Here is a 16,334-nt window from a genome sequence, read left to right on the forward strand (position 1 = left end):
TCTCACATGTTTATTAAAAGAAGAAAAGAACAAAACTTGTGGCTGAGTATAGCTTGGTCAAGATGATAAAATGGTAGAAGACTTTAGTAAATACCTCTGGAAAAAAATCATGAAGCTACAGTTCAAGTTTATTGATATCATCATGTAAAGCAAACAGCTAGACAGCTGTTCAATTTACATAATGGCCTAAGCAAATCAGAATTCTCTTTAGCAGTGTTAAAGCTGACATTGTTTACATGGTTTTCTTACAGAAGAAACACTTTTGGGTTATATGTTTCATATTTATATACTATCATAAATACAGCATATGCATTTTGGCTACATGTTAACTCAATGTCAAAACATCCCCCCAAAACTATGTTATTTGTAAGCCAGTAATGTTTTTTGGTACACCAAGTCAATAATTAAAGAAAAAGAAAAAGAGAGAGAGAGACATACTCTAAGTCAGGCAGTGGCTGATCAAAATCATGAAATTCTTCAGGTAAAGTAATGGCATTGTACGCAGCTTCTCGATTTTCCTCCGGCAGGTCAACAACACCTGGAAAAGTAACAGTAGGCTTCAAGCCCTGGCTAAAGCAAAGTTTACCAAGGGGTCAAGGAAGGTAAAATGTCAGTTTAATTTCCTAAGGTTATATTCCAGGAGGGTTGCTTCAGTACCACTGAAGCACAAGTACTTTAGCTTGTTCTATAATCCTAAGTCACACTACTTGAATCACAAGAAAAAGGTCAAAGCACTAATTATGAATTAAACTGAGAAATCTTTACTAAAAGGACATAGCATCAAATAAGTATTAGTAATAGCTTTCTATATGAGCATGAAATTTATGAGGAAAAGGAATGACTGCAAAAGAGTATCCCAAATGCTAAGAGGAATTAGTTATTCTAGAAAAGTGGGATTAAATTATTTTTATTTTCTTTACATTTCCTCCTATATTTTAAAGTGGTCTATAATAAACATGCATTGATTTAAAAGATAAAAAGAAACAAAATGTTATTTTAGCAAAATACACTTAGTAGCCACAAAGTAGAAAACAATCAAGTATCATGGCCTCTGCCTAAGCATTTTACTTTTAATCAAATCTTAGAATCTCAAAGATTGCACTATTCATGTTACAATAATTTGAAATAGAAGAATACAACATCAGTAGAAATTAACAGTATAAAGCAGCTCTCCTACACACTGAGATTGTTTTAATCAGAATAAAATTTCATCAATACTTAAAAAAATTATACAATTGTAATTATCTATGCAGATCGAAGTTTGGTTCTAAGGGTTCAGTTTTAGAAATCAACTATTACCTAAAACAAAACAACAAAGAAATATAGAGAACGTTTAAAAAAGTTTTAACAACTTCAGTTAAAAGTGAATTTGATTTTAAGACTACATTAAAATTTTAACATTTTTTTTTCTGAGCTGTATTTTTAAAAACATAAAACAATGAGTTTTCAACACTTCAACCTCTGATGACTGCTGAAAAAGGAGTTAAAAGGGCAGCTCCAAAGGAATAACAAAAAAGGTCTGCCATAATTCCATTCATAGAACAAAACTGAAATGGGCTATCTCCCTTGAAACACTGCCTCTCCAAGCTTTGCCCATTTTTGAAGGGCTCCTTGTATTGCAATTAAAACAAACTATGCCCATCTAGAAATACATGCTTAGCAGTTTTCACCCTGAACACAATGAACTTCAAAGTTAAAACAAAAAAGTCAACAATACCTGGCCGAAAAGCCATCTTTATCTTAATGAATGCCTCATTACAATCTGCCAGGAGGTATTTGGCTTTTCTGTGATAGATTCGAACTACTCCCAGTAAGAGATGTCCTGACGTTCGGAGTGCCATCTTCACCTGCGGATTAACATTAGTTTATACAGTAATGTTCTGGTTTTAGAGAAAATTTCAAAGCCTGTATATTGTGCAATTTATAGGCAGTTTATATATCTTCATACTTTTAACCATTTATTTGAAGTTACCTCATAATCACGACTGAGCGACTTCCCTTTCACTTTTCACCTTCGTTCATTGGAGAAGGAAATGGCAACCCACTCCAGTGTTCTTGCCTGGAGAATCCCAGGAACGGGGGAGCCTGGTGGGCTGCTGTCTATGGGGTCCGTACAGAGTCGGACACGACTGAAGCAACTTAGCAGCAGAGGCATAATCATGTATATTTTTTCTCACGTGTAAATTTCCTGAGTATACACGAGAACAGACTGACAGAAATCCATGAATGAACATGGATGTGAATGTAGCTATTAATGAATGTAGCTATTAAGCAAGTATTAAGGCAACCCATGAGGTGTTACCATTAGCACATTAAGTATGTGACACTTTTGGATGCCAATCCAGAGTCACTGCTCCCTGTCAATTAACTGAACTCTGATTTTATGTGGGAAGTGAACATCCCCAGACTTGAAAGATGACAGTCTCGTTCATCTGTGCTGATGCTTGTTTCTGAGTGGGCATATAGCCTAGTTCAACTAACAAGGAGTATTAACTAGGTCAGAGAATTCTGAGACTTTCCCAATTAAAAATACAAAACAAAAATCTCCACAAAAAAACTGAACACTCTCTTCCTTCTCCCCTCCTGTGCTGTGAGCAGGTGGGGCTTACAACTGCTTGCAGTAGCCCTGTAACCACAGGGCACAGGCGTGAAGACAAGGACAAGAAGCCAACAAACTAAGAAAGATAAGTCTAGGTGAGTCCTTGCATGACATGTTTTAACTGCTGAACCAATCCTAGATCTTCCTACTTCTAAAACTTCTAGTTAAACAAGACTGCTAATTTCCTGTCTAAGCCCCTTTTAGTTTTTATTACCTGACTGGAAAGCATCAGATCAGATCAGATCAGATCAGTTGCTCAGTCATGTCCACTCTTTGCGACCCCATGAATCGAAGCACGCCAGGCCTCCCTGTCCATCACCAACTCCCGGAGTTCACTCAGACTCATGTCCATCGAGTCAGTGATGCCATCCAGCCATCTCATCCTCTGTTGTCCCCTACTCCTCCTGCCCCCAATCCCTCCCAGCATCAGAGTCTTTTCCAATGAGTCAACTCTTCGCATGAGGTGGCCAAAGTACTGCAGTTTCAGCTTTAGCATCATTCCTTCCAAAGAAATCCCAGGGCTGATCTCCTTCAGAATGGACTGGTTGGATCTCCTTGCAGTCCAAGGGACTCTCAAGAGTCTTCTCCAACACCACAGTTCAGAAGCATCAATTCTTCGGCGCTCAGCCTTCTTCACAGTCCAACTCTCACATCCATACATGACCACAGGAAAAACCATAGCCTTGACTAGACGGACCTTTGTTGGCAAAGTAATGTCTCTGCTTTTGAATATGCTATCTAGGTTGGTCATAACTTTCCTTCCAAGGAGTAAGCGTCTTTTAATTTCATGGCTGCAGTCACCATCTGCAGTGATTTTGGAGCCCAAAAAAATAAAGTCTGACACTGTTTCCACTGTTTCCCATGAAGTGGTGGGACCGGATGCCATGATCTTCGTTTTCTGAATGTTGAGCTTTAAGCCAACTTTTTCACTCTCCTCTCTCACTTTCATCAAGAGGCTTTTGAGCTCCTCTTCACTTTCTGCCATAAGGGTGGTGTCATCTGCATATCTGAGGTGATTGATATTTCTCCTGGCAATCTTGATTCCAGCTTGTGTTTCTTCCAGTCCAGCGTTTCTCATGATGTACTCTGCATATAAGCTAAATAAACAGGGTGACAATATACAGCCTTGATTTACTCCTTTTCCTATTTGGAACCAGTCTGTTGTCCCATGTCCAGTTCTAACTGTTGCTACCTGACCTGCATACAAATTTCTCAAGAGGCAGATCATGTGCTCTGGTATTCCCATCTCTTGAAGAATTTTCCACAGTTTATTGTGATCCACACAGTCAAAGGCTTTGGCATAGTCAATAAAGCAGAAATAGATATTTTTCTGGAACTCTCTTGTTTTTTCGATGATCCAGCGGATGTTGGCAATTTGATCTCTGATTCCTCTGCCTTTTCTAAAACCAGCTTGCACATCAGGAAGTTCATAGTTCACATATTGCTGAAGCCTGGCTTGAAGAATTTTAAGCATTACTTTACTAGCGTGTGAGATGAGTGCAATTGTGTGGTAGTTTGAGCATTCTTGGGCATTGCCTTTCTTTGGGATTGGAATGAAAACTGACCTTTTCCAGTCCTGTGGCCACTGCTGAGTTTTCCAAATTTGCTGGCATATTGAGTGCAGCACTTTCACAGCATCATCCTTCAGGATTTGGAATAGCTCCACTGGAATTTCATCACCTTCACTAGCTTTGTTCGTAGTGATGCTTTCTAAGGCCCACTTGACCTCACATTCCAGGATGTCTGGCTCTAGGTCAGTGATGACACCATCATGATTATCTGGGTCATGAAGATCTTTTTTGTACAGTTCTTCTGTGTATTCTTGCCATCTCTTCTTAATATCTTCTGCTTCTGTTAGGTCCATACCATTTCTGTCCTTCACTGAGCCCATCTTTGCATGAAATGTTCCCTTGGTATTTCTAATTTTCTTGAAGGGATCTCTAGTCTTTCCCATTCTGTTGTTTTCCTCTATTTCTTTGCACTGATTGCTGAGGAAGGCTTTCTTATCTCTCCTTGCTATTCCTTGGAACTCTGCATTCAGATGCTTATAACCTTCCTTTTCTCCTTTGCTTTTCGCTTCTCTTCTTTTCACAGCTATTTGTAAGGCCTCCCCAGACAGCCATTTTGCTTTTTTGTATTTCTTTTCCATGGGAATGGTCTTGATCCTTGTCTCCTGTACAATGTCACGAACCTCCGTCCATAGTTCATCAGGCACTCTGTCTATCAGATCTAGTCCCTTAAATCTATTTCTCACTTTTACTGTATAATCTTAAGGGATTCTTATGAAGTTTAGAGTTATAAATTCTTACTTAAAACTGTAATAAATTTCTGACTAAATCTAAGACATATCCGATGATGAATCTCTTACCCAATTAAAACACTGCTCTCAACGGAAAAATGAGACTCTCCCTTTATGGTTTGCCTTAGGAAATTTGAAATTAATAATGACTACGCCTAATCCTTCACGTGAGAAAAAAAGGAGGCAAAAAACTCAACCATGGTATGCCATTATCTTGTCCAGAATTAGCAACTTTTAGAAGGTGGTGCACAGAAAACAGAGTAGTGGTTACCTTAGAAGAAGGGGATGGGGGAGAGGCAAAGGGGTAAAGGGATCAACTGCATGGGAATGGATGGAAACAAAACTTTAGGTGGTGAGCACGTTGCACGGTATACAAAAGTTGAAATAAAAAATCTATTATATAATGTTATAAATCAATATTACCTCAAAGTAAAGTACTTAAAAATGAAGATAATAGTTTAAAAAAAGGTAGTGTTTGGACAAAGGCTTTCTTTCTTTCTAGATTAGTTTGGTTCATAATTTAGTCTAGAAGGAGCTAAAATGAGATGTGGAATTTTTGCTTCTGAGCTTGCTCATTAATAAGCGTGTGGGTATGATGAAGAACACAGGCTATATACATCCAAGGACAGCTCTACAGGGGCTAAGAGGGACCGTTCCAACCAGAGCAGGGGAAGGCATGGAGTTCTGAGTGTACCATCTGTCTGACACTTGTTCTAAACCACTAAGTCAACATTTCCCCGCCAGAACTGCACAATGAGAACAAACATTAGAAATTTTTAGGTCATTTCACCCTGTGGAGGTATCTATTGTGATACATTCTATCACAATAAACCAAAATCAAAGAAAAAGAGATTTAGAAAGGATTTTAAAGTTATAAGTGTCCCTAATGGCGTACAAAATACTCTGCACATATCATGAAAAAATGTGTTTTTTTAAAAGCCAAATCAGCTTCAGTATTTGCTTATGGATTTTGTTAAAGATTAGCCACACATATCTATTTCCAGAAAAGAGTTCAATTTCTCCTTTCTCCATTTACTAATTCAGTAAGCATACCTATAAAAACAAAACATTTCTCAATTTGACCAGCAGTGCACACTGGTACAACTTCCCCACAGAATACATTGTTAATGCATCAGATATCTTAAAAATAAGTATGTCACCTGTTCCAACAATCATATTCCTAAAACATCAACATTAAAGAAAGACACAGAACAAAAGATTTTACAAATAACGGTTACCAAATGGTTGTTTTTTAAAGAGGAAAATAAAAACTTATAATCATACCACTTAAAGCAATCTTTAGTAATATTTTAGCGTGCCTTCTAGGCTTTTATATGTGCATACACACAATTTTCCTTTTTGTGTGTGTATGTGTACCTAAAACTGCATATTGTTTTGTAATGAGCCTTTATCCAGGAAAAGCTCTGTCTATAGTATTATTGTAATTTTTAATGGCTGCATTAAAAGACCAGAGCAATTCAGAAAATTTGGGAAAAACTATGGATTAGCTCCCTCCTTTCAAAAAACGCAGCTGGGAAAATAAAGCATGCACAATCACAACTATAGATTACAAGTCCATCACCCTTCATCTGAAGTCCTAGGGGTCAAATGTGTTTTGGAATTCAAAGCTTTTTTGAATATTATGAAGTTAATGCAGTACGCATGCCATTTATCAAAACATGCCCAGAAGTGTCTGCAACAGCCCCCCCCACCCCCAAGCATACACATTAGTGTTTCTGCAGTGAATTTATGAAAACACAAATGACCTCACTTCAATTACAGTCAAGTGTGTTTCTGGGTTTTCCTGTGTATTTTAAGTTCTGTGCGCAAGACACTATGACACTGTACAATACAACTGCTAAAATGATGGCAGAGTTATGAACAGAGCTTTTCCTGAACGCAGTCTTGTTACAAAACATACAATGCAGTTTTTGTATACATTCATTAAAAGGGAGAAAAATTACATGTGTAACCCACGCACCCATGAAGGTCTAGAAGGCATACCAAAACACTGAAGGTTTCTCTAGGTGGTAGAACTAAAGGTCACTTATTTTCCCATTTGCAGAAAGTTTTCTAATTAGTATTGTCTTCGAAATAATAAAACATCTTTAACACCAATAAATTCTACATTAATAACTCTAAAACTGGCTGAAATTCCATAGAAACTTTAAAACGTACTCTAATTCCAAATCAAACTTTCACTTCTCCCCTGTAAAACATCTTTCCATATAACTTTTCTGAACAAGTCTCTGCTACATCCCAGCTTTATTCCTGGATCCTCTTGCTCTTTCAGCAATGAAGAACTACTCTCATTTAACTGTCAATTCTAATAGTAGCTCCCAATGCTGATCCAGAGATCTGGAATCTTTAAAAACAGGGAAACCGGTAGATGTATGTGTATATGCATATGTAAAACTACAACATCCAGGAGAGGACCTTTAAAACACAGACGTAATATATGTATAAAAAAATTACATTCAAGGACTATACCTTTATTTTGAGATTAGCCCTTCACACATTTTTTAAATCAACCTGTTTGTTCCTCAATGAAATGCTAATGATGTCAGTAGCTCTGTGTCTGTGTGTTTTAATGGTCCTTCGTTGGCAACACAAAAAACATGTATTAAGGCATACTATTTGTGAAATCCAAGGGTGGAAACCACTGCTTCAGAAGTTTCAGAGGATATCAAGAAAATTTCTAGAAACAGAGCAGCAAACAAAGCAGATAAGGTTAGGACATTCCCAAGCCTTCCATTCTAGTGGCACACAGTAATTAAATATTTAGGGAAAGTGCATGGCCAAGTACAAAAGTTCTATGATGGGGAAAAGGTTTGTATCTTCAAGAAACAGCAAGCAGGCTTGTGAAGCTGAGGTGGAGCAAGTGTTCTGGACACTGTTCACCATATGGATAAAGTAGTTAGATCTGGCTCCTGTAAAATTTTCCAAATGATGGGTCTTTATTTTGAAAACTTTATATAAGTTCTATAAATCCCTCAATCAAAAACACCTATACACATATTTAGTACAAAAACATCTAGAAAGTCAAATATAAAATATTTGGGTACTGCTAGACCATGCTTATCTGTCATTAAAAGGCAAATGAAAATTATCTTTGTACTCACAACAGAATTTTTAGAAACAGAATTTTTAGAGAAGAGAGTATCAAACTGAAACTCTGGCTAATTTATGGATTTTCTTTACCCCCAATATACACAGATGCCTGCCTAAGAAATCGTTTTTACAGAATTCTATTTCACACATCAGCGAACAATCCACAAAGTAATAAAAACATCAACATCAAACATACCTTTGGTGAGATGATACTCTCCACACTGCTCTCTAAATTACACTCAAACACATGGGCTTTGGTTAGCTTCTTATCCCAGTGGGCCGCAAGCCAAATTTTGGCCAGCGGCCCTCTTTTACTGAGGACAAAATGTGCGTAGAACATTGTTCTGGTTGACTATGAAACAGGAGGAAACCTGAGGGGGAAGAAAAATTAACACAAATGCCACATGAGAACCGAATTATCAAGATGTACAAGAAATCAGGCTTCCCTGAAAGCTCAGTTGGGAAGGAATCCACCTGCCATGCAGGATACCCTGGTTTGATTCCTGGGTCGGGAAGATCTGTTGGAGAAGGGATAGGCTACCCACTCCACTGTTCTTGGGCTTCCCTTGTGGCTCAGCTGGTAAAGAATCCAACTGCAATGAGGGAGACCTGGGTTCAATCCCTGAGTTGGGAAGATCCCCTGGAGAAGGGAAAGGATGCCCACTCCAGTATTCTGGCCTGGAGAATTCCACGGACTGTATAATGGGGTCTCAAAAGTGTTGGACATGACCGAGCGACTTTCACAAAAAATCTGAAGTTTCCTTTTAAATCTGAGAACTATGTATGAAAGGCTCAAGTGAAGTAGAGTATAAATTAAAAAAACAAAACAAAAAAAAACCTATTGTTTAATTTTGATAGCATTAAGAAAAAGACTGCTCCCCCCATACTAAGGTGAAAAGGGGACAAAGGTCAGATCACTTTCCCCACACTAATCTGTATTGGAACAGAATTAACACTGGATGGAACTTCAAAAAGGGTAGGTTTTCTGATGACAATTTTTACTTACAGTGAAAAAACTTTTTTATCTTACAATAAAAGTGCTAGTATGTTTTTTCACTGTAAGTAAAAATTGTCATCAGAAAACCTACCCTTTTTGAAGTTCCATCCAGTGTTAATTCTATTCCAATCCAGATTACTAACTGTTAAAGTAAGAAGTAAGTTTGCTTTTGGCCAAAAGTTAGAAAATTTATTCCTCATGATAAGAAAAAAATGTCCAGGAAGAAAAACACTCAAGCACAGATATTAATCAATGAGGAAATTTCCATTTTAGAACCCCATTTAAAAAATGAGATTCTCAGCCAAATGCATTACACAATAATTGCTACCTCATGTCAAGCATTTTACATTTCACCAAGTTGATAAGTAAGTGGGTTGGCCCCATTTCACAAGTGAGTAGTTTAGAAAAGCTGAGCCTTAAAAAGAAGCATTACCTAAGTTTTCTCAACTCAGGAATTTGGAAAGCACTTGCCCTCTTATAATTTAAATACTAAATCAAGAACAATGATACAGTATACAATTCATCGTGACTGAAATATTCTTAGTAGAAATACAAGTATGTTATTTTCCTTTTAGTAATCTAATGTATAAATACTAAGGCAAAAAAACAGCCTGAAATACTCAAGCTCAGAGAACACATGAACTGTGTAAAACTGTAATTTCCCTTATACCATGTAGTTTTTCTTTTCCACAGATTTTTAAAAATCTTTCACCAAATGAATTCCTATTTTTTTCGAAAATGTCCGTAACTGGAAAAAGGTAAGTCATACTTCTACAGAAAGCATGAAAAGTAAGTAAAATTTTAAAACTTATTTCACACCTATCCCTTGCTCCCTACCATTCCTAAATTCTGGGCAAACACCAAATCTTCTTTAAACTTTATCATTTTGAGAATGTTACATAAAGGGAATCATTCAGTATCTGACTTTGGAATAGCTTTTTGGATTCAGCATCATGTTAAAACATCTATCAAGGTGTTTGGTGCATTTATTAATAGTTTGTTTCCTTTCGACGCTGAGTAGCCTTCCCTGGGACGGGTATGGTACCACAATTTGCTTAGCCATTTTACCTATTGAAGGACATTCGGTTGTTTCTAAGTTTTTTGACGATTTCAAATAAAGCTGCTATAAATACTTGTGTATACAGACTTTTGGTGAATATAAGTTTTCACTTTCTAAGACAAATAGTCTGAGCTGTAACTGGACAGCACAATGAATATTCCTTTAATTTTTAAAGAAACTTTAACACTGCTCCTATCAAAATTCTAGTGAGGCTTTTTAAAATAAGCTACCAACAAGATTTTTCTAAAATTCATAAGGAGAGGCAAAAGACCTAGAATAACTAAAACTAATTTGAAAAACAAAAACTGTGAAGACTCATTCTACCCAATTTTAAGACTTATTTTAGAGGTATAATAGTCAATTACTGTATAGTCAGAAAGACACACAAATCAATGGAACAGAGGAGAGAACACAGTAATATATCCACACAATTAAGTCCAACTCATTTTTCACAAAGATGCAGAATTTAAAGGAGGTAGTCTACTACTTTTTGACAAATGACACTTCAGTGATTAGATATCATCCCACAGGCAAAACAAACAACAACAAAAACATAAAACCCTCAACCCAAATCTCACCCATTATATAAAATTACAGACTTAAATACAGAACTATAAAATTTTAAAGGGGAAAAAGAAAACCACAAGAAAACACCTTTAACACCTAAAGCTTCGTTAAGAATTTTTAGACATCACACCAAAAACACGTCCCATAAATTTTAGGGGAAGAACCTATTATGAAGGAACCCACTGAGGATGCAAAGACAAGACAGAAAATGAGAAAACATATGTGCAAGCCACATATCTGAAAAGGACCTGGATCCAGAGTATAAATAAAGAACTCTCAAAACTAAAGAATTAAAAAAAAAAAAAAAATCCAACTAGAAAAGGGGGGTGGATTTCAAGGAAGAGAATATACTGAAGGCAAATTAAGAACAAGCTCAGCACTGCTAGTTAAGAAAATGCAAATTAAGACTCACTGAGATATCACTTCACACCTCTTTTAAGAGCTAAAATAAAAAATAACGGCAACAGCTCATGCTGGTGAGGGTACAGAGAAGCCGCATATCTCATAAATGGCTACTGGGAATGCAAAATTTCCTTTTGAATTAGCTTAAGAAAAAAAGATCCAGACTAAATTTGAATTTTCATGATTTCACAAAGGGACCCTAAATTTAAATAACTTTGCTTACTGTACTTTCAATTAAAAACTGTGCTCATTCTTTGCAGTAAGGTACAGAAAATACATATATATCAAACATATTCCAGGCAAGAGATTTCACGCCTGTCAAAAATGTTTGGGAGGGTGGTGGTACAAGAGTAATCAGGTCAGGTCTGCCTCATCTTGATGCCAATAATTTGATGGAATTTTCATTCTCTGAAGTAGATGCTTTCAGGGGATCATCAATTCACACTAGGAAAAATTTTTCAAAAGAAAAAATAGGCTTCATCAACTGCCTAAAGTTGTGAAGTTTTTCTTGCACATGCGGAGTTAAGAAAAGAACTAAAGAAGAATTCAGGTCACCCTAAAGTAAAAGGACTAACCCCCCCACCCCCCAATCAAAAAAACAAAAGAACAGCACCTCAAGTGTACCCTATACCCTAGTAAATCAAAATATGCTTCCCATAATCAAAAAGAGCCTCCTATGTTGTAGCACTTCTACTTCGAGCCTTAAAGTTTGTTAGCATAAAAATCAGGCTGCCTCTATAGTTATAAATATAGTCCACAGGGTTTTGCTGAAATCCAATATGGCTTTGAAATGTTACTAAAAACACTGACTTAGAAATATAGTCACTGTTACGCACAATAAGCCCCAAGTTTTACTACAGAAGATAGTCATGTTCCAAATAAGTTAAAAGAACTCTTACTATTTAGCTCCTACAACACTCTGCTGCAGTCAAATACTAAATATGTATTTAATGAAAATGAAAATGAAATATACCAAGTGATCTCATAATTGATACATGTAAAAAATTTTGGAAATTTTAGAAATTGAAACTGGCATGTCTCAACAGGTGTCAGTAGCTCACAGCCAGCACTTCAGCTGCTGGTTAAGAGTTCCATGCTTAAAATATCCCAGCTATGTCCAGGCAGAGATTCCTAAACAGATGCTTTCTTGGCATTGGATGGGGAGTAACTAAAGCAGAGTGGTGCTAAAATTAATCTGGGAAACAATTAGCAACAGGAAATCACCTTAATAACTAAAGGAAGCCTGATGGACAGTAGTGATCAACTACTGGCTTATATCTAAATAAGAGTAAAATTTGATCATCCTCGCCTTTTGCAGCATTTCTTTCCCTTACTGATACCAAACCTTTAGCCTGCCCCCCACCCCCACAAAAAAAGGTTGATTAAAAGTTCTCAAGATTCTAAATTTTGGAAATCCCTTACAATAGATCTTAGCAGAAAGCCTACATTTCTGCTTACCAGAAACATAGCTTACCAATTTCGTAATTTCTCAAATTTTTTCTAAAGCAGCAAACAACTTTAAAAAACTGATCCTAAAAAGTAATGTAAAAAATCTGATATGAAACGGCAGACTAGTATTTAGGAACATATTCAGGAATGCAAAAAATGGCAATTTAAGATATTTCAAAAAAACCAAAGTCAAATTACAGCTCACGTTTCTACAATGATGTTAAATCATTCTAATATTTCACTCATCTGTTAAAAAGCAGGGCAACATAGTGGCTGTATAAATTGGTATGCCCTCTTCGAAGGGCAATTTGGCAAAATCTTATACTCTCCAGCCAGAAACTGGGCTTCCATTAATAAGCCAAAGGTATACTTGATGTATAATAATGATAGACCAAAAATTAAACTTACTAAGCTCTAAGGATTTTATGTGTCCATCCTCTTCATGACAGTCTTAGAAGATAAATACTGGCCCATTTTATAGACCAAGAAAGAAAAGGAGAGGTGTAAGGAACTTGGCAAAGGTCACCAGTATTCAATGCAAATGCAGCTTGAACTTCAGAGCCCACAAGTCTAACTGTTTTGTTGCCTTGCCAGCTTGACTACAACAAAAGTATTAGAAAAAAACCTACCTAGCCCCTAAGACAGAGAAAACAATGGCACCCCACTCCAGTACTCTTGCCTGGAAAATTCCATGGACGGCAGAGCCTGGTAGGCTGCAGTCCATGGGGTCTAAGAGCTGGACACAACTGAGCAACTTCCCTTTCACTTTTCACTTTCATGCATTGGAGAAGAAGTGGGGACGCACCCCACTCCAGTACCCTTGCCTGGAGAATCCCAGGGACGGCGGAGCCTGGTGGGCTGCCATCTATGGGGTCGCACAGAGCTGGACACGACTGAAGCAACTTAGCAGCAGCAGCAGCCCCTAAGAAGTGATTTTAAGCAAATCAATACAATCATGCAATAGAATTCTATGCACTCTCAAAACGATGATAAAGTATTGAAAAAGAGAATTCTCTCTATACGTGTATGTTAACACGCACTTGCAGGAGCATAAAATACCTGCAGAATGAAAACAGAACTGATGAAACTGGTCACCTTTGAAAAGTAGGTCCGGTGAGAAAGGAAGGCCTACCCTTCTGCACTGACGGGCTTTTTTTTTTAACATAAGGCATATACAAATGTCACCTATTCAAAGTAAAAACAATTCTATTGGGAGTGCTTTTCCAGTCACTAGTGAATTAGGCTGGTTATTCTGTGGTGTTCATTTTTCCTAACCATAAAAAACTGGAAGGTGGAAATTCAGTGATTACTAACCTTGGAAAACATCAACATCTAACTCAGGTAAGAATGGAACTGTCTTCTGGGGGGTGTTTGGGGGGAGGGTCTCCAGAACAAAAGGTATTTGCAATGCTAACACAGTAGAGCTGCGTCCCTTTTGATACTAAAGATCTCTGAAGGAGCGTTTTACAACCAGATAGTCCTAGGTTCAAGTTCAGCTCCCTCCTTAGCTGTTCTGTAACTGTTAAAAGTGATTTAACATGTGAGTCTCAGCCTTCTCAGCTCTAAAATGGGGATGTTTCCCAAAAAGGATTTTGAGAATTAAAACATCATACCCAACACAATGCCTTTATAGACGCTGTTACTCTGGGAAAAAATCTCCTCCAGAATATATAGAAATTATCAAGATCATGCCTAACAACTCTGATATCACAACATTTAAACATAAAACACAAAATCTTCATTCTCAACATCAAGAACTTTCCTTTCTGTACCAAATTATAAGAGAGAAAACTCAGAATCTTTGTGTTCCAATAAATTGGAACTCACCAGGAGAATCTCATCCTTAAGAAGTTAATTCTAGAGTGCAGTAATGTGTTGCCTCTAAACACAAAAAAAGGTGAAGATTATGCGCTACCAGCATAATTGACTTGTATATAAAAAGCACAAAGTCCACTGAGTTATTCACTACTGTCACCTCATCTGCAAACTCTTAAATAATTTAATCACTGGATATGGCACAGGTCCCCATCAACGTCTTTTTAAAAGTCATTGATTAGCAGCCTCCAACAATAGCAAAGAAATTTAATGACCCTGCAACTTCAAAAAACTTCCCCAATCTGTCTTCAACATTCTGCACAATCACACAGCTCACTGGCATTGACATTCATTGGAAGAAAACAGAAATTTATTTTCTGGAATTCAATGATTACTCTAAACAGCGTAAGGAGAGCAGATGTTAAACTTTGGCTTGCAAAGAGAAGCCGATAAACACTAGCCTTTACCAGAAACCCTTAAAAACACAAGCGCGTTTTTGAACGCTGGAAGCCTATCTATCAAATCCAAAGGTGGCCAAACCCTCCAGCATTTCCCTCTTTGAAGAAGGTCGCGAAGTCTGGCAGCACAGCTCGACAGTGTCACCACTAAACTATTACAGATCCTTCTCAAAGCCTTTCTCAGTGAGGAAAAAAACACCTCCTATTTGTCAGAAACACACACCTCCCTCCCAAACACAACATTCAATATCCTCAATCTCCAGGAAAAGTCTGGGAGGAAAACCAATTATGCTAATTTCCCAAGAATCAGAGGCAACTTCCCTTGGTCGCGTTTTCTATTGGTCTAACATTTGCTATCCCCATCGTAACCATTTTCCTTAAAAAAAAAAAAAAAAAAAACGGGGAAAGGGGGAGCAGCAGCAGTCCCCGGCTGGGGGCCCGCCGCATCCTCCCGGCCCGCGTGTCTCCGATCCCGGCACCCGCGCGCGAAAGACGGTTGCGGCCCCTCGGAGCTGGCATCGCGGGCTGTCGCCGCCTCCCGCCCCGAATCCCGCGTCCTCCCAGACAGCCATTTTCACCCGAGGAGTAGGCGGCCCGGTCCGAGAGCGGGCTCGTTCAAACCTCCTCCTCGCCCTCCGCGGCCCAGGCTTTCCCCTGCTCCCCGAGGGACCCGCCGAGTAACGGCTCCTCTGGCCTAGAAACAGACCTGGACCATTTGTTACCTAACAAGAGACGATGCGGGCCCAGGCGGCGCGGGTCCCGGCCGACGGCGGGCCTGGGGCCAGGGACCCGGGGCGGGCGGCGCTGCCGTCCCGCAGCTCAGAAGAGAGGCAGCACGGCTCCGTCCCGGGGCGCGGGCTGTGCCGCGGTCTCCCTCGTCCTCCCGCCCCGCTCCGGAGTCCTGCTCCCCGACGGCAAGACGGCGGGGAACGGGTGGTGGGGGGGGAAGCTGGAGCAAAAGAAGGGGTCGGCCGATTATCTTACCTTGCTCTCCGCCGGGAGTTGGGCGGGCTGGGTGGCCTGGGGAGGGGAAAAGGGTCGGGGAGGGGGCGGGGAAAGGGAGGGGAGCCCTAGTGCGGTGTAGCTTCGCAGCAGCTCCCGCTGCCGCCACAGCCGCCGCCTCCTTTTCCGATTCACTCAAACAAACAAGATGGCTGCCGTTACGCCGCGGCTCTTCCTGCCGCCCAAATCCTCGGTTCAAATCGGCAGGATGTTTACGGTCAAAAATGGCACCTGTGCGCCTGCGCAGCCAGCCTAGGACCCAAAAGGAGCGACGCAGGCGCAGCGACCATTTCCTTTTCCTAGGAACCCGCCCTCTGGTTAAGCAGCCCCGGACTGAGCAAGCGCAAAGGGAATTCTCTTGCTAGAGGGTTTTCTAGTTTCGCGACACTGGCAAGTGGCTCACGCACAGTGCTTGCCACTGAAGCGCTAATTGGATTCAGTTTTATTCTTTGGCTTATTTTAAAGGGGAAAAAAAAGACAACAACTTGTCTCTGTGCAGTTTTATGTGCCCCTGACACATTCATTTTAATGATTCTGTAGCAACTAAGGTAGCATAAAACCATTATATAAGTTAT

At 39.1% G+C, this 16,334-nt stretch overlaps 1 protein-coding gene across 2 annotated transcripts in view; it reads right to left on the bottom strand.

Annotated features, from left to right (window-relative positions):
• The window catches only part of RAD21 (RAD21 cohesin complex component), a 29,471-nt gene extending 13,565 nt beyond the window's left edge, over positions 1 to 15,906 (bottom strand). The window contains exons 1-4 of one of the 2 annotated variants that reach the window (XM_086336338.1): positions 15,742 to 15,906; positions 8,206 to 8,380; positions 1,718 to 1,847; positions 439 to 538 (exon numbers count right to left, since the gene is read on the bottom strand). In XM_086336338.1, coding sequence (XP_086192464.1) covers positions 439 to 538; positions 1,718 to 1,847; positions 8,206 to 8,349 — 374 coding nt within the window. In that variant the 5' untranslated portion in view covers positions 8,350 to 8,380; positions 15,742 to 15,906. Of the gene's footprint in view, positions 1 to 438; positions 539 to 1,717; positions 1,848 to 8,205; positions 8,381 to 15,479 lie in introns of both variants that reach the window. The other variant, XM_086336339.1, reaches the window with a different exon arrangement.
• Positions 15,907 to 16,334: the final 428 nt, after the last annotated feature.

Source organism: Bos grunniens, chromosome 14 (assembly GCF_055505025.1).
Source record: "Bos grunniens cultivar Pamir isolate PY7600 chromosome 14, Bosgru_T2T1.0, whole genome shotgun sequence".
NCBI classification, from domain to species: Eukaryota; Metazoa; Chordata; class Mammalia; order Artiodactyla; family Bovidae; genus Bos; species Bos grunniens.